Source organism: Cebus imitator, unplaced genomic scaffold (assembly GCF_001604975.1).
Source record: "Cebus imitator isolate Cc_AM_T3 unplaced genomic scaffold, Cebus_imitator-1.0 Scaffold16, whole genome shotgun sequence".
Lineage (NCBI taxonomy): Eukaryota > Metazoa > Chordata > Mammalia > Primates > Cebidae > Cebus > Cebus imitator.
In genome coordinates, this window is record NW_016107331.1 from 659409 (window position 1) to 686652 (window position 27244).

General features: G+C 41.9%; 1 protein-coding gene across 1 annotated transcript in view; it reads left to right on the forward strand.

Annotated features, from left to right (window-relative positions):
* THBS4 (thrombospondin 4) overlaps positions 1-27244 on the forward strand; it is a 49803-nt gene that overhangs the window by 6977 nt on the left and 15582 nt on the right. The window contains exons 3-10 of the mRNA XM_017507396.2: positions 15162-15409; positions 17813-17921; positions 18308-18390; positions 18733-18784; positions 18995-19197; positions 20994-21131; positions 23767-23835; positions 26017-26169. Of these exons, the coding sequence (XP_017362885.1) occupies positions 15162-15409; positions 17813-17921; positions 18308-18390; positions 18733-18784; positions 18995-19197; positions 20994-21131; positions 23767-23835; positions 26017-26169 (1055 nt within the window). The remainder of the gene's footprint in view (positions 1-15161; positions 15410-17812; positions 17922-18307; positions 18391-18732; positions 18785-18994; positions 19198-20993; positions 21132-23766; positions 23836-26016; positions 26170-27244) is intronic.

Consider the following 27244-nt stretch of genomic DNA (forward strand, 5'->3'; position numbering starts at 1 on the left):
GAGTAAAAAACTCCTCCTAGCTTTTGCCCTCACTGCCTCTCACCCTCTATTTCTAAATTGGCCAGTATGTATGAGCCCATTGTGGAAAGTCTGTGTTGCTGGGAAACACGAGGAAGCAACTTCCCCCAAACTGATCCTTTCAGTTTATGTAGATAAGAATAACACTAGATTTAATGGGGAGTAGGCCGAGCGTAAGGGGATCATTAGTATGTTTCCTCTGAAGAATCACTGGTAATGTGAGTTGGCTGTAAATACCAGCTGATCAAAAATTTTAGGGGCTATAATCCCAGCACTTTGGGAGGCTGGAGTGAGCAGATCACCTGAGGTCAGGAGTTCGAGACCAGCCTGGCCAACGTAGTGAAACCCCATGTTTCTACTACTAAAAATACAAAAATTAGCCAGGCATGGTGGTGGGCGCTTGTAATCCCAGCTACCTGGGAGGCTGAGGCAGGAGAATCGCTTGAACCCGGGAGATGAAGGTTGCAATGAGCTGAGATCATGCCACTGCACTCCATACTTCAGCCTGGGCAACAGAGTGAGACTCCATTTCAAAAAAAAAAAAAAAATGGAGGAAAAGATGAAAAGGTTGAGCTGAAGGACTGAAAGATGCACATCTCCCTACCCTCCAACCTCAGGTAGGAAAGATAATTTGTCCTTAGAAACTATGGGTAAAAGGAGTGCTGGAGGAATCTAGAATGAAAATTCTCATAAGGTAAAGGGGGATTTTTGCTATTATTAGAACTTGAAGAGTTGAAGAATGACACAGAGAAGTTGTTTCACTGGAGCAGTTTGAAAAAGTATGAAATTTGCCAGCACTGGTAAATATAAAAGTTCCAAGAAGGAGCAGAAGTCCATTCTAACTGGAAGATTAAAAAGAAGTCACTGGGTCCATCAGATCCAAGGCAAGGACAGAGCCTGTGGTTGAGACTCCCCACTGATCAGTGTTCAGTGGCCACCATGCTGGCCTGATGTAATTCTTCCCCTAACCTCCCATAAATGATCTTCCTGGATGGTACACTCCAGACAGCATTCATCTGACCAAGGTTTAGCTGATCTCCTCTGCTGCTGATTCACGTGGGAAACAGTGAAACAGAAGAACCCCAAATGGATCTTTACTGACTTAAAACACCTGAGTAGGAAATCAAACACACCCTTCCCTCCATTAAAGTCCGGGACTGGGAGAGGAAGGAGAATGACCACACAGCATCAAAGAGCAGAATTTGGTCTTCTGGGCCCCATATGAGCTCCTGAAACAAAATGTAGCTAATGAAGATTACAAAGAAAGAGTTTGCCACTGAGCTCTCTGCTTCTACTCCGACCCTCGCAAAGTCAGCCTACTGAAGGCCACCTCGTTACTGTTCACAAACAGAATTTGGATCAAGATACACCTGATCTCTGAGACCTCTAGTGGCCCCCTTTCCAAATTGAATAATGTATACATGTTTCAGCGAGACATTGGGGCTTCCACTGCAGGGCCCCAAGCAGCCTTTCTAGTTTATCCCTCATTCCAGCCTCCATGCAGCCTGAGCTTCAGCAAGACGGGCTAGTGCCATCTCCTGGGGCCACCCACACTGCCTCTCCTCCTCCTTCCTTTTGTTCCTGCTCTCTTGGCGCATGTCCTGCATCACCTCTCCACACCCAAATCCAACACTTTCAAGACCCATCTCCAGCTCTTTCTGATGTTCTTTCTTTTTTCCGTTTCTTTTCTTTTTTTTTTTTTTTTTTTTTTTTTTTTTTTTTTTTTTTTTTTTTTTTTTTTTTTTTTTTTTTTTTTTTTTTTTTTTTTTTTTTTGAGATGGAGCCTTGCTCTGTCACCCAGGCTAGAGTGCAGTGGCATGATCTTGGCTCACTGCAACCTCCGCCGCCCGGGTTCAAGCAGTTCTTCTGCCTCAGCCTCCCGAGTAACTGGAATTACAGGCACCTGCCACCACACACATCTAATTTTTGTAATTGTAAGAGAGATGGGGTTTCACCATCTTGGCCAGGCTGGTCCCAAACTCCTGACCTTGTGATCCACCCACCTCAGCCTCCCAAAGTCCTGGGATTACAGGAATGAGCTATCACATCTGGCTCTGATATTCTTTCTAATATGACTTTGTACCTCTTAAAGAAGACATTCATCTTGGCTTACCTTGTACTTGAATGATCATCACCCACATCCTATACATTCAAGACCCATCTCCAACTCCTTCTGATATTCTTTCTAATATGACTTTCTACTTCCTAAGGAAGACATTCATCTTAGCTCACCTTGTACTTGAATCACTTCTAGATCGTCTCTCCGTTTGGTTGGGAGCTCCCTTGAGACAGGGACTATACAGCCCATATCTTTGCATCTGCTGCAACACCTCGCACAGCGCCTTGTACATAGAAGTGGATGGATCGTGGACAGATTGAAAAGAATAAATGGAGGCTAAGAAAAGTAGACTTGCTTGTGAAAAATGACACACACCATTGTGAAATTCTGGGATTCCACAATACCTGACACATAGTAGGTAATTTTAAAAATATATTTCTTTATCTATTTATTGAGACTGAGTCTTGCTCTGTGGCTCAGGCTGGAGCACAGTGCAGTGGCTAGATCTTGGCTCACTACAGCCTCTGCCTCCTAGGTTCAACTGATTCTCCTGCGTAGCTGGGACTACATGCACACACCACCACACCTGGCCGATTTTTCTGTTTGTTTGTTTTTTAGTAGAGATGGGGTTTTGCCATGTTGTCCAGGCTGGTCTCAAACTGCTGTACTCAAGCAGTCCTCCTGCCTCAGCCTCCTAAAGTGCTGGGATTACAGACCTGAGCCACTGCACCCAGCCAAAAAAAAAAAAGTGTTTTTTTTAAATGAATAAATGTTGAAGGTCTTTGGAATAGGATATAAGTTGATACAGGCAGTATTTCTTGTAGAAGTGATCTGTCAGGTTATTAGTAATACAGGTGGAATAATCTTGATAGAAATGAGCATCCTACAGAAACCACCTGGCTGGATAGAAGATACAGTTCATGCTCTAATAGTATCTGGCATAAAGACAACTTTCCAGTTTGTATCCTGAGTTTGAGTCACAGTTAAAAATCTCATCAACTGCATCACCGTGAATACATTTCTGAATCTCTCTTAGCTCTGGTTGATTGCCTATAAAGTGGGGATAATGATAGCTACCTCACAAGTTGATTGCAAGAACTGAATTATGTAAGGTATAATAACTTTCTTTAGACTATGAGGCTCAATAAAATTCTCATTAACAGTATGAGAGAGAGAGAGATGTCTATTATTTAGGCAGCTGTTTTCTAATGATGATGGTTTGGTGAACTCTTGCCTTGCCTCGATGACAATTTCACCTTTCAGAAAAAGAAAACAAGAAGAACTGCTGCTTTCGTCTTAGTAGGATTGTTTCAAAACAACTTGGTGCTGTGAAAGGAAGGAAACCCAAAGTGTTTGTTGTAATGACCAGAGAGTGTCAGTCAAACTCCTTAGCTTAAGGATAGAAGATGTCAAATGGTTCAGAGTAGTGGTTCTGAAGCTTGCACGCTAACGAGAAATACAGATTAAGAGTGATAGCAGAGCTTAAAATTAAAAGTTCAGATCCAATAATGAATGGAGAAAATGAGGGGCCTCAAACGTTAACACTAATATTTATGGAGTCTTTTCATGTCCCAAGACTGTGTTAAAAGTTCAAAGCCTATTTTCCCTTTTAACTTTCACACTGTTCCTATGAGATGCCCTTGAATTAGCTTAATTTTTAAAGTGGTCATATGCAGAAGATGGAAGGAATTTTTAAACTTGACACAAAACTATAATAATTAGGATAGAAGAGTTAAAACCTAATTGAGTCAAAGTTGGTGATTCACACGTAAGATAATAAAATTGATGTTTTTGGTCATGTTCAGAATGAGATATGGGAGATATGAAAGAAATAAGCTCACCTCCTGGAAAAGGTAATACAAGATTAACAGGCGATTGAGGTAAGTCATAGATGGCTCTTTTGTTTCTGCCTTACCCATCAAGGGGAATATTCTTCAAATTGTCAAGAATGGTTAAAAGAAAACAAAAATCTAAGCTATATGAGGAGATAACAGAAAAACACTCAATCTCTTTAGTGAGTTTGACTATTCACATCCAGATGAATTACATATTGGGATATTTAGTGAAGAAAGTAATAGTGTAGCCACTGTTAGTATCATCTAGAAATCATAGAGAACAGAAAGATCCTAAAAGACAGGACGGGCAAATGTTTCCATTTTCATAAAGAAGGGAAAGGTGGATTCTGAAAAACACAGGCTAGTGAAATTTAGGACAGAGCTCCAGAGGGTTATATGATTATTCATGTATTTTGGGATTGCCTATAAAAGAAATCTGGGATTTTTTAAAGACAAAATGGATTTACTAAGAATAAATTGTGCCAAACTTTTTTTTTCCAGTAAAGTTTCAAAGCTGATAGATCAAAAACATGCTGTGAACATAATGTATCTGACTTCAAAAAAGAATTCTACGAAGTAGCTTATACCTTTCTAAATAATATAAAAAAGAAGGAGCTAGATAATAGTACTGCTAGTGGTTGGTAAGTCACTGTATAGCAAATTATCTACTGGTTTGTGACAGGGCTCTGTCTTGGGCATTGAACTGTTCAGCATGTCAGTGACTGAGCAAAGACAGCATTTTATCATGTTTGCAATTGGTAGAAAGCTGAAAAAGAGTTGAACATGTTGGATGCTATCACTAATATTTACAAAGCCCTACCAGATGATACAATGGGCCAAAATCAATCAGATGAAATTAACAAGAATAAGTATAAAGCTATCATCTAGGAGTGAAAAGTAAATTTCAGAAGTGCAGGATGTGGGAGATCTATCCTAAGAGTTCTAATCAACAGCAAATCCTAATCAGTGTTGAGGATAGTGCCTGACACATAACGAATGCTCAGAAATGTTTGCTGAATGAATGAATGAACAGATACTGTGATGCAACTGTTTCTAAAAAGCTCCTTACATTTCAGGTTTCATTAGTGCATATATACAGCCTGGTTAAGGAAGCTAATAGTCCCGCTGTACTCTTAATTGTCCAGGCCACATCTATAATACTGCGTCTAGCCCAGGACACATTTCATAGGGACACTGTCAAGTCAAGGATTACCTTGAAAAGAGTCACCAAAAGAGCACCTATAAGAAAAATATGAAAATTGCCTTACAATATTTGAAAAAAAGGCTGGGTGCAGTGGCTCTTAGCACTTTGGGAGTCTGAGGCAGGAGAATCACTTGAGCCCACACATCTGAGACCAGTTAGGGTAAAAAATTAAAAATAAATTTTCTTTCTTTTTTGAGACAGAGTCTTGCCCTGTCGCCCAGGCTGGAGTGCAATGGCGCAATCTCAGTTCACTGCAGCGTTCACCTCCAGGTTCAAGTGATTCTCCTGCCTCAGCTTCCTGAGTAATTGAGATTACAGGTGCACACCACCACTCCCAGCTAATTTTTTTTTTTTTGTATCTTTAGTCGAAACAGGGTTTCACCATGTTGGCCAGGCTGGTCTCGAACTCCTGACCTCGTGATCCACCTGCCTCGGCCTCCCAAAGTGCTGAGCTTACAGGCATGAGCTGTGGTGCCCAGCCAAAAGTAAATTTAAAAAAATCTAACCAGTCTTAGTAGTACGTGCCTGTAGTCCCAGTTGCTCAGGAGGCTGTGGCAGGAGGATCGCTGGAGCCCAGGAGTCTGAGGCTGCAGTGAGCCATGATCATGCCACTGCACTCCAGCCTGAGCAACAGGGTGAGACCTTGTTTCAAAAAAATAATAATAATTAAAAATAATTTTTAAAAAAATTTGAAAAATGTCATTTGGAATGAGGATCAGACTAAATCTCTCTCTAGCTCTGAAGAGTAAAATTAAGACCCATTGGTAGAAGGCAGAGGAAACAGATATTGGCTCTGTATTAGGAAAATCTTGTAGAGTGATCCAAAAGTGAAATGGGTTTCTCTGCAAAGTAACGAGTTCCTTGTTACTGGAAATGTGCTGGTAGAGGCTGCACTTTTATTGAAGGAATTTGTGAAGTGAGATATTAAGTTGGATGACTTATAATGCTAACATTTAGTCATTCTACCAAGGCTAGAGACGTTTCATGGGCGTTTAAGAAATTGCTCTGCAACTCTCTCCTGTAACGTGACCTTGGGCTTCTGTGCACACTCACAGCTTTGTTGCCTACCAGCTAGTTGCATAATATGAATCTCATACTTTTTAACATAAAGTCCTCTGCAGATGTTTAATATAATTGCTGTGCTTTCTTTCACTAGATAGACGTGTGTGTGTGTGTGTGTGTGTGTACTCTGTATACTTTATATTTGTTCAAACTACCATAAGAAATTTTTGAAACAAACAGACTGCATTTATCACAGCTACGAGTCACCCAGAGTACTTTCAGAAAAAGCAATTTGCTGATTTACCTTTATATGTATTTCCAAAGTTACAAAGACCTAGTGTATAGGGCATGAAGATAAATAAGCAAAGGCAAACAAGAATATCTATCACAGGAGACATTAATGTCAAGGAGGCAATTTTTAAATGTACAATTATTTAAAAAGAGGAAAGGTTGACAATGATGGCTTCCATCATATGTTTAAAAGTGCCAAAGAGCAAAGCCATTTGCCAAACAAAGCAAAGAGCTCCGGACTACCTTTGTGAGTCTGCTGCCTGCAGGCCAGGCCACTCTGGACTCCCTTCCCCAAACAGACAAAATATTATCATTTCCAGTTCTTTAAAGCTGGCACCCTGTTCTTAACATTGACATTCAACGTATCATAATACTTTTGACTACCCGGTCCACTTTTCAAAAACCACCTTTTGAAAATTCTTTCCGAAGATAGCAATATTTCAAATCTTCATTGTGTGGGTTTGCTTTTTCATCTCCTGCCAGTCGCTGAAATCATATTTAATCAGACTGGGCTATGTGGTTTCTGTGTCCGGCTGGTCCCAAGCATGGAAATGTAGCTTTTGGACAGTGCCCTAAAATCAGGCCCCAAATTGTCAATTACACAAAGATGCTAAGTTTAGAAGGAAAGGATTTATATAACCAACAAAGTATTCCACATTTTTAAAAAGACATAATTGTGAGTAATAAAAGTCAGAGTGGACAAACTACCATAAATTTTATCTATTTTTTTCATTCCATAAGTAGCTGTAGTGGGGCCCTCAGATACTATGGGATGTGGGAAAATTAGTAAGATATAGACTTGGCAGCGTGGAGGGATGATTATGATGGTGGGAAGATTAGGACCAGTCCTGAGATAAGGAGTTTAAACGTTATTTAGAATCCACTAGGGGATTATTGAAGTATTTCATTTGCTTGCTTGCTTGCTTTGAGGAGGCAATAACTTGATCAGAACAGTTCTATAAGTAGCTCAGTCTCTCAGTCCAAAAAGTCTGTGCAGAAAGAGACCTAAAATAGGAAGGGGAGTCAGGAAATCTAACAGAGAAGCCCAGAGGTGGAGCTGAGGCCTAGAAGCCATTTGAGATCCGAGCACCCGTTGACTGACAGCCTTCAGTTCCAATCCAGTCTACTCTGCATTCTCGGTACTAACCCTGCGAGATAACCAGCCACAATTGCCAAGAAAACCCGTGTAGCTGGTGGTGAACAAAAACCGAGGATGCGAACTGAAGGCAGCTGAAGGAACAAAGTTGTGCCTGTAACTGCCCAGTGGATTCACCTTGCCCACTGCTTACAAAGAACCAATTTATCAAGATAGGGGAATTGCAATGGAGAAAGGGTAATTCATGCAGGGCTGGCTGTGCAGGAGATGAGAGTTTTGCTATTACTCATATCAGTCTTCCCAAGCATTCAGGGATCAGAGTTTTTAAAGATAACTTCGCAGGTAGGGGCTTGGGAAGTGGGGAGTGCTGATTGGTCAGGTTGGAAATGGAAGTATAGCAGGTCGAACCTAGGTTTTCTTAATGTCTTCTGTTCCTGGGTGTGATGGCAGAACTGATTGGGCCAGATTACTGGTCTGGGTGGTGTCAGCTGATCCATCCAGTGCAGAGTCTGCAAAATACCTCAAGCACTCATCTTAGGTTTTACAATAGTGATGTTGTCCCCAGGAGCAATTTGGGGAGTTCAGACTCTTGGAGCCAGAGGCTGCAGGACCTCTAAACTGTAATTTCTAATTCTGTAGCTAATTTCTTAGTCCAGCAAAGGCAGACTGGTCCTCAGGCCAGAAGGGGGTCTTTTCAGGAAAGGGCTGTTATCAATTTTGCTTCAGAGTCAAACCATCAACTGAATTCCTTCCCAAAGTGAGTTTGCCCTAGGCCCAGGAATGAACAAGGGCAGCTTAACGTTAGAAGCCAGATAGAGACAGTTTTCACTGTCAAGATTTCCTGAGTTATAATTTGGCAAAGGCGGTTTCATAGCCAGTGGCTGTTTTCCTGAGTGCTCTCCAGGGTGGTGACCAGGCAGAGGTGTGGGAGAGCCAGGAGGGGCGATGGTCCTATACTCAGGGGCCCGGCTTCTCCTTCCTTCCTGGAGGGGCAAAATGGTCATCCTCCTCCCTCTGTAGTGTTTTTCCCTCTGTTTTGGTCCTTCTGCTATGTGTGGATGTGTTGGGATAAGATAGGGCAAGGTGAGCACTGGAAAGAGGGGAAAGGCAAGAGGAAGGGAACCCTGTCCGTTCTCTTCCCCTTCCTGATGCTGCTGTCTCTTTGGAGAAGGTGAGGAAGACTCCCACCCAACAGGCTGCAGGCTTCTGGGCCCTGAGCTTTCCGCTTCTTCCCGACTCAGTATGACTGATGTGAAAACGTTGAGTTTCCTGAGCCTGTCTGCCCTCTGGGTAGTCTTACTGCTCTGATGATAAAATAAGTGTGGAGGCACTGAAGTAAAGAATTTGCAATAAAAAAGAAAATGAAAAATGGAAGCCATAAGAGAAATGAGTATTGGATCAAGTGTGAAGAATGGGAAATGTCAAGGCACTTGGTAATTTTTCTGCTAACAGACATTGTGAAGATTGAGTTGCCATGATTTTTCTTTGCCCACTTTTTCTTTTGCTATTGTCATGAGATCTAGGAGCATGAGGGATTTGTCATTTGAGTTTTACATTGCAACATAAAGCAAGGCAGAAGTACAGAATCCACTTAAATGAGAGTATGAACACAGTAGGAGGTTTTGCTACCTGGAGTTAGACGTTGAATTGCTACTCTCTAAACATTTTTCTTTTCTACATAAAAAGCTTTAAATGCAATCCTTTAGTTATTCACTGAAAGTTTATATTAACGTTTAGTGTACACCTGCCATACATAAATTATCCCACTAGGTACCATTCATAAAATTAAACCCAGCTATTTAGTTATGAAAATAAACCACGGCCCACATGCCCTGTGAAGCCCTGTTAAAAGCAGGCAATGTGACCAAGAAAATATGTTTCCTTTGAATTTCACAGAAATCTGAGTTTGGGGAGGAAAAAATCGAGAGTATTTGTTGTAAGCCACTATGTGTATCCTCCGAAACAGTTAATGCAGAGAACAAAGGTAGTGGCCATAATTCAAATAGGGAGATAGTGAGTACATGTGTGTGTGACCTAATTCAAGTTTGGTGGTCCAAGTAGTATTTTTCTTGGCCTGCAAAAACTCCAGGTATTTGCAAAACTGTTTTAAATAATAATGTAACAGAAGTTTAAAAAAACTGATTTAGTACATATTTTTTGGACTCAATTTCTCCCTCTTGGTTACTATAGATGGTTCCAATTTCCAGCCGTGCAGTTACTATTGTAAATTATCAACATTTAAAAATGTTCATTGATTTAAATTATTTTTATTGATACATAATTTTCACATTTTTATGGGGTACATGCAAATACTCAAAAATTAAACAAAAGGGGAATAATTCTGTTCTATCCCAGATTAGAAATACCTTAGAATTTCTATTTGTGTCTATTTGCCTCCATTCCATTATTTTCTTCCTCTTCATACCACATTTATATATGTCTTACGATTTATTTACTACTTTACTTCAGGAAACTTAGTATTGTTCTGGAATCATAGAAAAGTCCTTCTAGCTAGTCTGTCTTGCCAGGTCTTTCCAATTCTTCTCCCTCAGGAAGCGAGTGGTGGTGACCACATCGACGTAAGAGAAGACCTTCCGTCTGACTCCTCCCACCATCTCTGTAGGTCACACAACCTGACGCCAACTGGCTCTCTTCAGACTATGGTCAAATTGAAAATCTAGTCAGAGTTCAGAAGGGTGGGAAAATGAACCTAGAAAGCCTAATGTGGAGAAACCCTTAAAACATCCTTCACGTTCCACAGTAGTGATTATTTTCTTTGGCGATACTGCAACATAAATAGGTATTCTCAGCTAGTTCATCTGTGGGCAACACCATCTTGACATTTATACTCTACAGAAAAGGTATCTGAGGAAAGATTTATGGCAAGTAACTTGCCACAAATCACACAGATTAACAGCAACACAGTCTGGGCGTATATGTGTAATATAGTTCTTCATATATATATATATATACAAGTAATGGGTGTTCCTCGTAGAAAAGTTAATGAAGATGAGCAGAAAGAAAAAAATACACACCATCCAAGCACCCAGCAAATGACCATATTGTAGACATGTTTTCTTCTAATACTCTAGGTATTCGTGTATACATATTTGTACATATATGTACATATATACACATGCACATTTTTTTCTAAATGAAACCATGTTGACCTATAACCTTTTTTTTGTACACTTTTTTTTTCTTTTTAAAGAACTTTTTTTTAAAAAAAGAAAAAAAAAGCGAGAAAGAAAAAAAAGAATGAAGGAGAGGAAGGAAGAGGAAGAGGAAGAGGGAGACAGAACGGGAGTGTTGCTTTATTGCCCAGGCTAGAATGCAGTCTAAAAATGGGTATTGAAAACCTCTTTTATGTCAATAATTGTGCTTAATAATGGAGACAGGAAAAAAAAATGAGGGAAGAAAAAAACAAGCAGCCAACCAGTATTTCATTTAAACCTATGAGTAGGTGTGATGTGGTACTGATAAGAATGTATATTTTGTGTATTTAAAGTGGAGAGTTTTATAAATGTTTATTAAGTCTACTTGTTCCGGATCTGAGTTCAAGTCCTGGATATCTTTGTTAATTTTCTGTCTCATTGATCTGTCTAATATTGATGTTGAAGTCTCCCACTATTATTGTGTGGGAGTCTAAGTCTCTTTATAAGTCGTATGTATCTGGGTGCTCCTGTATTGGGTGCATATATATTTAGGATCATTAGCTCTTCTTGTTGCATTGATCCTTTTATCATTATATAATGTCCTTCTTTGCCTCTTTTGATCTTTGTTGCTTTAAAGTCTATTTTATCAGAGGCGAGAATTGCACTCCTGCTTTTTATTTATTTATTTTTGCTCTCCATTTGGTTGGTAAATCTTTCTCCATCCCTTTGAGTCTTTGTATATCCTTGCATGTGAGATGAGTCTGGATGCAACATACCAATGGGTTTTGGCTGTGTCTTTTGATTGGGGGATTTAATCTATTTAAATTTAGGATTAATAATAATATATGTGAGTTTAATTGTGCCATTTGATGTTAGCTGGCTGTTTTTCCCATTGATTGATATAAATTCTCATTATGTTGATGCTCTTTACTTTTTGGTATATTTTTGGAAAGGCTGATACTGGTTGTTCCTTTCTATGTGTAGTGCTTCTTTCAGAAGCTCTTATAAAATAGGCCTGGTGGTGATGAAATCTCTGAGTACTTGCTTGTTCACAAAAGATTTTATTTTTCCTTCACTTGTGAAGCTTAGTTTGGCTGGATAGGAAATTTCTGGGTTGAAAGTTATTTTCTTTAAGGACGTTAAATATTGGCCCCCACTCTCTTCTGGCTTGTAGGGTTTCTGCTGAGAGATCTGCTGTGAGTCTGATGGGCTTCCCTTTGTGGGTAACCTGACCTTTCTCTCTGGCTGCCCTCAGTATTTTCTCCTTCATTTCAACCCTGGGGAATCTGACGATTATATGCCTTGAGGTTGGTCTTCTTGAGGAATATCTTTGTGGTGTTCTCTGTATTACTTGGAGTTGAATATTGGCCTGCCTTGCTAGGTTGGGAAAGTTTTCCTGAATAATATCCTGAAGAGTATTTTCCAGCTTGGATTCATTCTCTTTGTCACATTCAGGTACACATATCAAACGTAGATTAAGTCTTTTCACATAGTCCCATATTTCTTGGAGACTTTGCTTATTCCCTTTTATCCTTTTTTCTCTAATCTTGTCTTCTCGTTTTATTTCATTAAGTTGGTCTTCGACCTCTGATATTCTTTCTTCTGCTTGATCAATTCGGCTGTTAAAACTTGTGCATACTTCACGAAGTTCTCGTGTTGTATTTTTCAGCTCCATTAATTCACTTATATTCCTCTCTAAATTGTCTATTCTCGTTAGCATTTCATCAAACCTTTTTTCAAAGTTCTTAGTTTCTTTACATTGGGTCAGAACAAGTTCTTTTAACTCACAGAAGTTTCTTATCAACCACCTTTTGAAGCCTAAATCTGTTAATGGAACACACTCGTTCTCCATCAGGCCTTGTTCTCTTGTTGATGAGGAACTGATCCCCTGTAGAGGGAGAGGCATTCTGATTTTGGGTATTCTCAGCCTTTTTAGGCTGGTTTCTTCCCTTCGTTATAAATTCATCCATGGATCTGTGGTCTTTATAATTACCGACTTTCTAATTAGGTTTTGAGTGGACGTCCAACTTGTTGATTCCCAGCGCTGGAATCTGAGCAACCCACTGCGCCGGCCAAAACAGTGGCGTTAAGATTCCTGGTGCTTTTCTGCCCGGGAATCTCCGGTCTGGCTTCCTTCTTGAGTCGGTCCTTCAATCAGCTGAATAGGCGACTCTGCCTTCCCGGAGCTCCAAACGTCGGCCAAAAGGAAACCCAGTCTCGTTTACTTTGCACCAAGAGCCGCCGCGCTGGCCACAAGAGTCACACTGGCGACCCATGGGGCTCCTCCACTGGGAATCTCCTGGTCCATGAGCAACAAAAATTTGTCTGAAAATGTGGCATCCTCTCGTTCTCTGCGCTTTCACTGGGAGCTACTATCCCGAGCTGCTGGTGATCAGTCATCTTGGATCTCTCTCCCTTTTTTTACTTAACAAAATACTGGGAATGTCTGTTTTTAATATTCAGCTATTCCATAGTTTCCATTTTATGATTATACAGTAACTTAAGTAGCCAGCCTTCTCCTTTTCGACATATATGTTGTGCCAAGTGTTGATTACAAGAAGTGTTTCTGAAATGAACATTCTCATCCACACATCTTGGTGCTGCTTTTGTTTTCTTTCTATAACCCAGGACACTGCTGAGGTGCTTCTTTTTTTGTTCTTTAATTTCCTCCGTTTTAGTTCCTAGAAGTGTCAATGCTGGGCTGTTAGGTCTACTGGTCTTTAAGGTTCTGATGCATGTGATTAAATTACCCTCCAGAAAAGTTCTACTAACTTAAGTCTTTCCCACTCTGGGACAGCTGAAGACTGGCCAGAGCTTTGCAACTGCAATGATGTGCTTACCACCCCCCTTATCCTTATCCAGCAACTTTTGCAATTAGCCTCTGACCTTGTTCCTAGGATTGTCTCCACTGATGATTTGGGTTTGGGAATGGTACCTGTGGGTGCACCTGGAGGCGTGTTTCGACACTAGCTGAAATCACTTTGGTCTTTCTAGCAAACCTCAGCCAGTGGGCTCCACTCACAAAGCGTCAGCTTCCAGGAGCAGATTTTAGCTCAGGGCCTCTTAAAGTTCAGGACAATAATGCAGTAAAACAAACAAGGCTGAAAACCAGGAGATACATGAGCTTAAGAAGATAAGTGAATAGATAGCTACCCACACAGAAGAAAAAAAAAGTAAATAAGGTGAGAGTCCTTCTTACAGCCACGGATACCTTTTTTCTTTTCTTTTTTTTCTTTGAGACAGTGTCTCACTCTGTTGCCCATGCTGGAGTCCAGCTGTCTGACCATGGCTCACTGCAGCCTCAATCCCCTAGGCTCAAGCAGTCCTCCACCTCAGCATCCCAAGGAGCTGGGACTGCAAGTATGTGCCACCACACCTGGCTACTATTTTCAAATTTATTTTTTATAGAGATGAGGTCTCACTATGTTGCCTAGGTTGATCTCAAACTCCTGGACTCAAGCAATCTTCCTACCTTGGCCTCCCAAAGTGCTCAGATTACAGACATGAGCCCCTGTGCCCAGCCAATACCTCTTATTTTCTAAATGAGCATTGTTAAATTGAGGGATGGGTTGCTGAGGGATGATATGATGGAGTACACTTGATTTGATGTGTGCTAACTAAGGCCTATGCATGCCTAGCATTTTTTTAGTCATGGAATGAACCTTACTCGGGTTCAGATTCTAGTCCTGCCACTTCTTATTACCTTGAGCAAGTGCCTTCACTTATCTGAGTCTCACTTTCCTCATCCATAGTTATTACAATTGCACTGGATTGCAGTGAGTAGAAATTAAGTATTTAGGCTGGGCACGGTGACCCACACCTGTAATCCCAGCACTTTGGGAGGCCAAGGCACGTGGATCAGTTGAGCTCGGGATTTCGAGACCAGCCTGGGCAACATGGCAAAACCCTGTCTCTACAAAAAATATATAAATTAGCTGAGCATGGTGGCTCACACCTGTGATCCCAACTACTTAGGAGGGTAAGATAGAAGGATTGCTTGAGCTCCAGAGGCAGAAGTTGCAGTGAGCCGAGATCGTGCCACTGCACTACAGCCTGGGCAACAGAGCAAGATCCTGTCCTAAAAAAAAAAAAAAAAAGAAGAAACCCAAGTATTTAAAGCACCTAAGGGCAGCCCCTAGCCCCATGGTAGTGCTCAGCAAGGGTTTGGTGAATGAATGGATTCGTGCTCTAAGCTTACTTAGAGTTTAGTTTGCTTTCAGTTGTGGTTTTGCTTGCTCATTTTACTTATCACTGTATGAAACTGTATTGTTTATTTTCCAAATTTGCCGCATATTGTCTGTTTCTCCATCAGCACTAAACATCCTCAGGAGGAGAGTGGGTTCCCAGTGTCTGAAACAGTGCCTAGCACACAGAAGATGGTGAATCAATATTTGTGATTATTACTCGCTCACATCCTGTCTAGCCACTCAGCCTTGTTACCAAGAGGCTGTTCAGCACAGGACACTTATCACACCATTTGTTGACCTGTGCTTACTTCCAGCCATCCTCCGCTACCTGAAGAACGATGGGAAGATCCATTTGGTGGTTTTCAACAACGTGCAGCTGGCGGATGGCAGGCGGCACAGGATCCTCCTGAGGCTGAGCAATTTGCAGCGAGGGGCCGGCGCCATAGAGCTCTACCTGGACTGCACCCAGGTGGATTCCATTCACAATCTCCCCAGGGCCTTTGCCGGCCTCTCCCAGAGTCCTGGAGCCATTGAATTGAGAACTTTCCAGAGGAGGCCACAGGTAGGAACCCACAAACCATTCTCGGAAGTGGAAAAATGGGCTGCCAGTGCCTGAGGAGTGCAGAGGAATGTGCTGAGAAATTCTTGCTGCAGTTCAGTGGGTCTAAAGCTGGCTGCACATCAGAGTCACCTGGGGATCTTGAAAAACTGCTGGGGGGCTGCCCCTAAGACAAATTGAATCAGAATCTGTCGGGTGGCGCCTAGGCATCAGCATATTTTTAAAACACCAATTCTAATGTGATGCCAAAATTCAGAGCTTGTGATACACACACTCTGTAGAGACTCTGGATACAATTGTAAAGTTGGAAAAGAGCAAAAATAAAAATAACCACCTCAGGGTGATGACATTATCCATTTTCAATTTTCTACAATGAAAATAAAAATAATTAGAAACTGCAGCTTTCAGAATGGCATTTTCACAGGTTTTGTCAGAACATGCACTAACAAAAGGGAACTTAGCTAAGCTCCATTTGGTCTTAACAGATACTGTCACCTCTGTCTTCTGCTTTACTCCATGTTGATGGTATTTTTATTATTCTGTCATTGCACCTGCTGTGGAAATTGCCACATTCATTTCTTTTAGAATTTTGTGCTAGGCAGTGCTTTGTTTTTATAAAGAACTAGTATTCTTTGTCCTTACTGATAATGTATAACTGGCTAAAGTTCCTGAATTTCATCCGATATATAAGCCAATGTCAAAATCAGTAACTACGTTCATCTGTTATGGCCCATAATATTTTTGTCTGCTACCTCTCAATCCTCATTTTCCACTTCCATTTGTAATTCATTATATTAATATATGCTTTAGTTGCAAGCTACTCTGAGCCCTTTGTACAGAGAAGCAGAGTGTAAGCAATAAGTTCCATTGCAAGTAAAAATGCTGTGCAGTTTTAGATAGTAATATAAAAACTATGGATCTGATCCTAGAAGTTATTGCGCTTGAACAACAGGAAGCATTTTTAATTGAAAATTCCAAGAAAGCTAAAATCCAAGGTTTTTTGGGGTTTTTTTGTTTTTCAGTCATAGAGAGAGAGAATTTAATGTAGATTTACATATTGAAAAAATTAATAGCTATGCTAAGCTTTATTTCTGAATCCCCAAACTAGCCCAAGTAATCAAAATGACAGTAAGAAATTATGTCACTGCTCATTTCAGAAATTAGTGTCCACTACCAAATAAGTCAATGTTTGAAAGTCAGGACTCATCTATGACAAGTCATCAGAAAGTGTACTCATTGGATTTTTTTTTTTTTTTTTTGAGATGGAGTCTTGCTCTGTCTCCAGGCTGGAGTGCAGTTGGCACGGTCTCAGCTCACTGTAACCTCTGCCTGCTGGGCTAAAGTGATTCTCCTGCCTCAGCTTCCCAAGTAGTTGGGACTACAAGCATGCGACACCACACCCAGCTAATTTTTGTATTTTTAGTAGAGATGGGGTTTCTCCATGTTGGCCAGGATGGTCTCAATCTCCTGACCTTGTGACCCACCCACCTCGGCCTCTCAGAAGCTCTCCCTCCTCAGACCATCAATAGTGATCACAGTGGCTTAATCTCATAGTCACCTACTCACTCATTCAGTCTACAAATAGGCACATTCTAGGCATTAGTGCTACTATGGTGGGCAAAGCCAGTCCTTGTCCTGACTCTGTGGAGCTTATAGCCTGATTTCCAACACAATATGTTTAAATAGTACATGTTGCCTAATCTTAGCTAAATCAAAATACAGAATTCCTCTGAAAATCCTTAGTTGTGCTCATTTCTAAAATGAAGATGATGACTTGACTTTGGCAGTTAACATAAATATTTTGTTGTATATAGATATAATAAAAGTTATTGCAAGCAGAATTCACAAGAAAAAGGAGCAAGGAAATTGACTTTTTAACAATAATTAGTATCAACCCACATTGTAAAAATATGAGGCCAACTATCTAATGATCATAGAAGATATCATTTATTCATTCTCATATCCCAAAGAAATTAGAGGCTTTGCTAGAACATTGAGTCAAGACATCCAAAAAAGAATACTGTTTAAAATTGGGATTAACACCCTATTTATTACAATCTAAATTCCATAAACATATTCCAGACAATTCTTAAGAGGCTCCTGCCACAAAATAACTCCTTTACCATGTAGGAAAAGAGCCTTTCCTTTTCTCAGCCTTCTTGGTGAACTCTCAGGCCAAGTTGGATGCCAGCATTTTCCTAAGCTACTGGCTACTTACATATTCACTTCAGTCAAAAAGATAGGGCTGGCAGGCTTTAGGAAAGAATGTGATCCTACAAAATTATGTAAGATGTCAGAGGGTCCAAGTATACAGGACTACTTGATTATGAAAATTGCGTGAGTAGGCAAGCACATTGGCTTTTGAACAGTGTCAGCAATCTGTGGTATGAATGTGATTTCTTCCAGGACTTCTTGGAAGAGCTGAAGCTGGTGGTGAGAGGCTCGCTGTTCCAGGTGGCCAGCCTGCAAGACTGCTTCCTGCAGCAGAGCGAGCCACTGGCTGCCACAGGCACAGGTGTGGGCTTTTGGGCAGTTTGCATACTTTCATCAACACAAACCCTGAAGACCCTGAATGGGCTGGGTCCCATCACCGAAAAGTCGGGCTCTCCACAGAGCAGCCCAACAAAACATTTCTACAGAAATCAGGCTCTTGAACAAAATCCAGGGCAAGGAATATTTTCATTATACTTTTATTTTTACAATTCACATGAATTTAGACTTAAATAGTCAGTGGCATCATTATCATTTTTTTAGCTGAATTAAAGAAATTACCCAAATTCAAATATTCTGGGTTTTTGAATCATCTTGTCATGATGATTTCCTGGGGGATCATTTGGTTTTGAGTCACTTAGAAATGACCATCACTGGCTGAAAACTCCTTGCCTTTTGCTGTTCCTACAGGGGACTTTAACCGGCAGTTCTTGGGTCAAATGGCACAATTAAACCAACTACTGGGAGAGGTGAAGGACCTTCTGAGACAGCAGGTAACAAATGGGGCATATCATCAGAAAAGCCCTGGTCTTCTCAGAACAGCTCCCCATAAGCTAGTGGAGCTGCAGGCCTGCCCAGGCACCGAGGCGGTCTCTGAGCCAGACCTCCGGGGGCCCATGCAGCCCCCCACACCAGGGCTCCTCTGGAAGGTCTCTGGAAATGGGAGCCAAGCTCGTGATGAACACACCATGGCCCTAAGCAGAGCGGGAGCCATCGAGGGCCCCTAACACTATATGAAGTGTTACACAGAAAGCTCCCACGTGGTTCTTTCATTCCTGGATGATACCAGGAATGGTATCCTTTTCAATCCTTTTCTCCCCTTCTCATTTCTAAAGGTTAAGGAGACATCATTTTTGCGAAACACCATAGCTGAATGCCAGGCTTGCGGTAAGTGCTTTTGTATTACGGGTTCGCCTGAGTGGGAGGATGCAGGCTGATGAAAGGCCTGCGGTGAGGCTGTGTCGACCGCAGTTTCTGAAGGCTTACCACATAGCTGGAGAGGAGGAAGGAAAAGTTCAATGGGATACCAAATTTTGTTTTGCCTTCTGTGTATCTTCCTGGCGGTGAATAAGCCTGTGGATCATTGCTTTTCTCTAGGTCCTCTCAGGTTTCAGTCTCCAACCCCAAGCACAGTGGTGCCCCCGGGCCCCCCTGCACCGCCAACACGCCCACCACGTCGGTGTGACTCCAACCCGTGTTTCCGAGGCGTCCAGTGTACCGACAGCCGAGAGGGCTTCCGGTGTGGGCCCTGCCCCGAGGGCTACACAGGAAACGGGATCACCTGTATTGATATTGATGAGGTAAAAGTTCACTTAGACAGGGAGGGGCTCCCTAAGTATCTTCCTCACCCTGCAGCTTTTTGGAAAAAGTAGCCACCCTGATGATTAAGGGATGACTTGGGCTATCCTCCAGGGTCCATCAAAACCACTTGCTTCGAGACCCTGAGACCAGGGATGGTGGAAGGAGACACGACCCAAGGTTATGGCTGCATTTGTCATTTTTCCTCTGTGTTTCCAACTCTTCTACTGGTCCATTTGCTGCAGTGCTGAAGTTTCTGCTTTACACTCTGACATCTGCATTGGTTATTTCTCTTAAGCAGCCTGTGGTACAATTTTGTTTTCTCCCCACTTTTGCAAATGTGTTAGGGGAGGATTTTTGTAAGGGTATATTTCAGGAGTCACCATGGGTTTCTTCAGGCTTCCTAAAATAAAGGAGCAGAGGGGAATCTCACACCAACAAGGTGGAGGTGCCGTAACATGAGCAACTGAATGTGCTTGGGGAGGGGCCCAGAGGAGGCACATCCAGCAAATACCAGCTGTTTGACCAACTGGCAGAGCCTAAGAAGAGACTGTTTCAAGACCATGGTTAGGCAGGCCAGGCCCAGTGGCTCAAGCCTGCAATCTCAACACTTTGGGAGGCCAAGGCGGGAGGATCGCATGAGCTCAGGAGTTCAAGACCAGCCTGGGCAACAAGACAAAACCCTGTCTCTACAAAAAATATAATTACCTGGGCACGGTGGCGCATGCCTGGGGTCCCAGCTACTCTGGATGATGAAGTAGGAGGATTGGCCTGAGGCAGGAAGTTGAGGCTGCAGTGAGCCATGATCGTACCACTGCACTCCAGCCTGGGCAAGACCCTGTCTCAAAAACAACAAAATAAAACATGGTTAGACAATTACCAGTCCAGTCACAAAGTAATGTTCATAGCAGGTAGCAAGGCTGCCACCAAAATATGCCTTAAATGTGCCTTTCTCCTCCCACCCAGCCAGAGGAAGGCTGAAAGGAGAAGCACAGGGGAGAGACACAGGTACGGATCTTAGGCGCACACTGGCTCCCTGGGGCTCCTGCAGGCCCGTAGTAACCTCAGTAACACTCAGCTCATTATCTTCCCTACTAGTAAGCAATTAAGGTGGTCTCTAGTAATCCCTCAATTGGAGAAATGTCTGCACACGTTACACTGAACTGCATCTGGTTTTTATCTGTGAGCTGGAATTTTCCTCTTTCTGAAAGGGCAGGAAGTGGTCATGTTTTTTACATTAGTTGAAGTGGTTTAAAAAAAAAAAAAAAGAACAGAACCAATCTCCAAGATTCCTAGAGCCTTGGTTAGCATGAACTTGACAGGACATGGAGGCAGGCACAGGCCCTGAGGGATCATGTGCTACTGAAGAGGCACCGGCCCTGGCTTTGCCTTCCTGAGGTCTTTCCGATTGAGTAGCTGGTTTGCTGATGCTTTTTGAGTCATCTAGCAGCAGCTAAGTGGTCCAGGGACATAGTCCTTTCACAGAGGTTTGCAAATTCCACGTCAGAATATCAGGGAGCTTATTACATTGAGAGGTAGGCTGGTTGATCTCAAGGACTGTTTCAACGTGGATGTGTCATTATGCTGCAATACAGCAAAGCCACTAGAAAGCAACCTCAGATTGTGTGGTCAGGGATTCGGTGGGTAACTGGAGTTGGAAGCCTTTATTTCCTTTTATTATTTTTTCCACCAAAAGATAGATAATTAAATGACTAAACAAGCATGTACAAATAGATGAAGAGAAGTTTGAGAGTGTTTTCTTGGTGTGGCTAAAGACTTTGAACCTTTTTGTCTCCAGTGCAAATACCATCCCTGCTACCTGGGCGTGCGCTGTGTGAACTTGTCTCCTGGCTTCAGATGTGACGCCTGCCCAGTGGGCTTCACAGGGCCCATGGTACAGGGTGTTGGGATCAGTTTCGCCAAGTCAAACAAGCAGGTAGGCTGAAGTCATGGTTTCTGTTCATGTTTCATCTTAACAGGACAGCTTTGGCTGGTTCTCCCCTCTTTGGTATAACCTGTTACCTCCTTGAGCAGCCAAGACCATGTGGAATGTCATGGTGCAAAATAGCAAATTAGGAAAAATTTTTCAACCATTTTAAAGTATTTACGTTTATAAAATCTAGAAGGGAGGAAGCTTTTAAGTTGGGATAATAGAGTATCACTAGAAAAGCAGTAAGTGGGTAATACTGGCTATTGGCATAACTTCAGGCTTATTTTCTTGATAGCCATTGAACATTTCGTCCTACAGAATAAGTGGGGAACGAGGGAAACAAACACTTTGAAAAATTAGGTCACTTTTGTAGAGTCATTGCTGCCAGTCCAAGGCTGTTTCAGAGATGAGGGGATTTTAAAAGTAGAAATAATCCCCAGAGGCAGCCTCCCCTTTTTCTTATATAAGCTATAAATTGCCATAAAGCACTTGAGTACTTCATGACAGTCTCCGTTTATTTCCAAATATTCTACTATATCCTGGTCATTATTTAACTGACTGACTGTGAAATTCTTTTTGATGTTTTTAGCCCTTAAAAATGGTTGGTCTATAAATATATTTTACTACCTTAGGGAAATTATTAGCTTTGAAGAAGGGCAGGGGTTTATTCTTTCCTAGCTGCCTATCAAAGAGTTCTAAAGGGCATGATTTTTTAGGCTAGAAAATGGAGGTGAGCTAGACATACAGGAATGACAAGAAGCTATTAGAGTCCTCTAAATATGAAATCTCTAAGACCAAGCCCCTGGCTCCCTGGGCTCCTACAGGCCCATGGTAACATTAGTTACACTCAGCTCATGACCTTCCCTAGTAGTAAGCAATTAAGATGGTCTCTAGTAAGGAAATAGGCAAAATGAAATATAAGGTACTTGATGTAAGGTAGTAAGGAGCGCTTCTCAATAGATTTCCAGTAACATGGCAGACAGGACTGAAACGGAAGGGAGCCACCTTGCTAAAATTTAACAGCAAATGTTACTGCATTCCAAAGTCAAAAAAAAGAAAAGAAAAAAAAAATAGTGCAGTGTCCGGAAACAATGAGAAGACTCAAAGCCAGAACTGCGACTAGAGTTGAGGCCACCGCAGATCCTGGGAGGTGGGAGCCAGCTCCAGGTCCTAAGAATGGGGACCTGGCTTTTAACACCTGGGTGGAGTGGATGCAGCAATGTAGTCTGGGAACTTTGGGAAGGCCTAACACTCCTGCATAAGTCCAGGGCCCTCAAAGAACCACCCTGTCCATTACAAGGAGACGGAAAAACTTTACTAGCCCTAAGAAACAACAAAGAAGCTTGACTTCAGCTTTAAGAAATGGCTGACAAAAATGAAAACTGCCCACAACAAATCGAAGGACCACACTTGTACCACAGACAGTTATGAGCCTCAAATCTGTGTTATACATATAATGCAGAAACACAAGCCAAAAAATTAAAATAATAGCCATGAAATAGTAAAATCCCCAGGGCCCTGACTTAAGTCAAAGGCACACCACTCTGTAAAGACATGCCAAAAATTCAGGGCCAATACAATGCCCACAGGCAAAATCTGGGCTACTGCAGATATGCTAATAAACAAAAATGGCAGTTTAAATAAATAAACTACCACAAGGAAACATGATAAATATAAAGTAAACATAAAAAGATAAATAAATACCATACTTAAAGAATAGGGCAATGCCCCATCTGCACAACATGGCAAAACCCCGCCTCTACAACAAATACACATAAAAAAAATTAGCCAGGTGTGGTGGCATGTGCCTGTGGTCCCAGCTACCTTGGGAGGTTGAGGTGGGAGGATCACCTGAGCCTGGGAGGTCGAGGCTGCCATGAGCAGTGATTGCACCACTGCACTCCAGTCTGAGCAACAGAACAAGACCCTGTCTCAACAACGACAACAAAGTTTAGGGCAATGTGAGAAAAACAGACATAAAACATTTATCAATGGAAAATCACTGACATTAACTCAATAGGTAGGCAAAACAGATTAGACACGGCTTAGCAGAGAATCCATATTAGGCTAGGAGGAGAATCTAAAGAAATCTAGAACGCAGCACAGAGAAGTAAAGATATGGAGCACATAAGAGGTTAGTAGTCAAAAGAAGATATTAACGAGAAAGTCCAATATCTATCCAATTGTAGTTCCAAAGAAAAAAATAGAAAGCAGTCAGGGGAAGCTGAGAATGTTCCAGAAGAGAAGCTAAGAATCCTCAGATAGGAGAACTCCATTGATTCTTTTAGCTAGTAATGACTGGATCCCATATCCTGTAGGATTCCTCAACCTAATCATAATCATACAATTCTTTCTGGAAAAAAAAAAAAAAAAAAACTTACCTAAAAGGTGGGGGAACAGATGAATAAAACAAGTTGTCTTTTCTGAATAACCTTACGTACCATGAAAGCAATTCTCATTTGCAATTAGATTAAGTATAAACTGGTATAAATGCAGGGAGATGGCACAAATAACCCTCATATTACCATTCTTCCTGAAATTCTGCATCTTCACTTCACACAAAGATAGCAAAACAAAGGAAATTTATTTGCATTTCTATTTAAGCAGCATGTCTCGCTAAACTTTCTTTGAACTTTTCTAGGTCTGCACTGACATTGATGAGTGTCGAAATGGAGCGTGCGTTCCCAACTCGATCTGCATTAATACTTTGGTAAGTATTTATCACAGCTGTTGTTATCAAAGTAAAACCAGTTATTAAAACAAGGGTATGTTTATAGACCATAGCTTCGAAACACACATAGAACATGTGCGCATAATATATTTGATTGCCAGAATAAGGGCAAAAGTTTGTGCTGAAAAAGTGTTTAATATGAGTAATTGCATAAGTAATTTTTTACATAAGAATAATTTTGTAAGTGCTGAGTTCTTTATCTCCCATCAAAGTTGCAATATTAGGCTATTAGATAACTATTTGTTGAATAAATTATTACTCCTTGTATTTTAAAATTGTGAAGAGCTTGGTAGTTTATATTAACCGTTCAGTATTTTACTGGTGACTACACAATTCCCAAATGGCATTCTTTATTTTCATAAAACTTTTCAAAACTTTTCATTGTATTAAATTAAAATGCTTAGCCCTTAGGGATGCCTATAACTTAAGTATGGGTTTTATTTCTGAAAGTTCCTATCAAACTGTTTCCAAGATGAAAGATGTTGCAGAGTAGACTATCAAGAAAAGAACTACTGATTCCGTGTCTGACTATTTGAAAGTTATCTAACCCCTAAGTTTCTTGTTTCCTTGTAAGTAAAAGCACTTTACATTTATCAAGTCACTTATTTTAATTATCACAACAACCTCATAAACAGGGATTATTACTACCCCCATTTTACAATTGAAGAAACTGAGGCACAGAAATATTACATCATTAAGTCCAGGCATGGTACTGTATGCCTATAGTCCCAGCTCCTCAGGAGGCTGAGGCTGAAGGATCATTTTGGTCCAAGAGTAGTTTGAGGCTACAGTGAAATATGATCACCACTGCACTCCAGTCTGGGTGACAGAGGGAGATCATGTCTCCAAAAAGAGAAAAAGAAACGTTGCGTATTTAGTCTAAGATCACGCATCTCATGAGACTTCCAGGTTGGCTACAGAACCTGAGTTCTTTTCCACAATGCTATATTGCTTAGGAGTAGATGGGGATTTATTGCTTCTTAGCTTTTACCAGGACAAAGTAGTCTGCAAATAGATTTGTGAAACCTTGATATAAAGGTAAGAACTGAGCCACCTTAGAGAGAAAGAAAGTAGTAAATAGAACTCCAGGAAACTCCAAAAATGAAGGAGTAGGCCAAGGAACAAGAACAGAAGCCAGAAAAAGGAGCGAGCTGACAGCACAGCCAGGGAAGCTGAGAGTCACTGGAAAGCATGCTTTGGACTTGGCAATTAAGAGGCTGTGAGTGACTGAAATCATTAAGCTGTATACTTCAAATGGATGTCTTTTATGATTTGTAAATTTTATGTCAATAAAGCTGCATAAGATGAAAAAGTTCTGAGGATCTAATGTACAGCATGGTGACTGTAGTTAACAATACTGTGCTATATATATATATATATATATACACACACATGAAATCTGCTAAGAGAGCAGATCTTAAGTGTTCTCACTGAAAAAGAAAAAAAGGAAGATCATTATGTGAGTTGATGGATGTGTTACTTAACTGACTGGTAATCATTTCACAATGTATACATATATCACATCACATTACACACTTTAAATATATCCAGTTTTGTCTATTATACCTCAATAAAGCTGAAAATTTTAATTTGGGGTGTGTGTGTGTGCGCGCGCGCGCGCAAAAATACCTGGCCCCTGAAGTGTCATTGCAGTGGCACTGACAGCTCATTTGTCATTTTCTCAGCCTACCTCATCAAAAATTCTCAGTGCAGGCCACCAGCATTTCTCAGTGCACCCATTCCTTTGTCATTCCATTGTAAAAGAGCCGAATGAATAGCAAGAAAAAAAATTAACTTGCATTTAAGCAGATTATCTCCCTGTCCCCAGAGTAAACTTCTCATACCACCTCCCAGGACTTCATTGGAACTTTTGGCCTCTCCCCTTCTGCCCTCCATGGTGGCACAGGCAAATCAGTGTCATTGGTTCACCATCCAGCCTTCTTTCTTCACTTCTATTCCTTCTTTGTCAGAGCGGCCAGACGGAGCCTCCAGTCTGATGGTGTTTTCACCCACATTCATATGATCTTACACGTAAGCAGAGAGGCAGGCATGGGTCTGATGCCTAAATCCTGCCAGCAATGAGTACCTGTGAAAATATACACAGTAACCGTACCTTTGCTCACAGCTTCCAGCTCAATGTCTGATCTTTGTTCCTTGCAGGGATCCTACCGCTGTGGGCCTTGTAAGCCAGGGTATACTGGTGATCAGACAAGAGGATGCAAAACGGAAAGAAACTGCAGAAACCCAGAGCTGAACCCTTGCAGTGTGAATGCCCAGTGCATTGAAGAGAGGCAGGGGGATGTGACGTGTGTGGTAAGTTGTTTTTTGGCTTCCTCCATCATTTTTCCTTTTTCATTCTAAACACCACCTCTCTCCAGTTTCTACGTGCTTCCGGGTAAAAGTGCTCCAAAATGAAAGCATCAGAATGAGCACAGAGCATAATAGAAACAGGGTACACCGAGTTTGTGAGGCACAGCCTGACATCCATCTAGCCATCAGCTGCCTTTTCTCTCCCTCTTGACTGTGGGGCAACCCTGTCCACTTGGGCACCTGGATGCCAAAGCCCCCAATGGAGCCCGAGCTCCCAAGCCTCTTCTGTGGAAAGGCCCAGAAGCCAGCTGCAGGGAGGTGAAGGAACCTCCTTCTCCCTTTTCCTTCTTCTGCCCCGTCTACCTGCTTGTATAATGGCAAGCATACCTGCTGTCATTTCTAACTGTCCTCACTCTTACGACTTCCAGGGTCTGTCTGCCCCAATGATCCTGGGGTGGGGAAGGCACCATGGAGAGGTGGGGGCTGGCATAGGCCCTCAGGAAGAAACCTCGCATCTCCTAGCAGGTGACTGGAAGGGGCCAGAGGCTGCCATGCTCTATGTCTACCTCCACTCCAATCAGAGACAGCTCCATGAATGGTTACGCCTCCTGTGCAGTCTCCAGCCCTGGAGCTGGTCTGGGGAGGGGAGGCTGGGGAGAGAATAGAGCAGTCATGTCAGGGCCTGACGTGGGTCTCGTGCTGAGCTTGTGGTGGGTCCTTTGTGAAGGAGAAGGCGTGCTCCTGCCATCCATTCCCAAATCCAAGGATCCAGAGTCGTGGGGATGCTGGGCACTGAAAAATCAGCAGACTTCAGGTGCCCCTCTCGTCTGTACTTACCAGGGCACCAGGCCCTCGGCAGGGGGCGCGTCAGACTCTGGATTCACTGGTTCACAGTGATCACCCTGGAGCAGCAAGACGGGTTCTCTGAGCCCTTTTCCATCTTTTTTATCTCAAAGTTATACTTCTTTATCTTTTTATTTATTTTTTTTTTTTTTGAGATGCAGTCTGGCTCTGTCCCCCAAGCTGGAGTGCAGTGGTGCTATCTCAGCTCACTGTAACCTCTGCCTCCTGGGTTCAA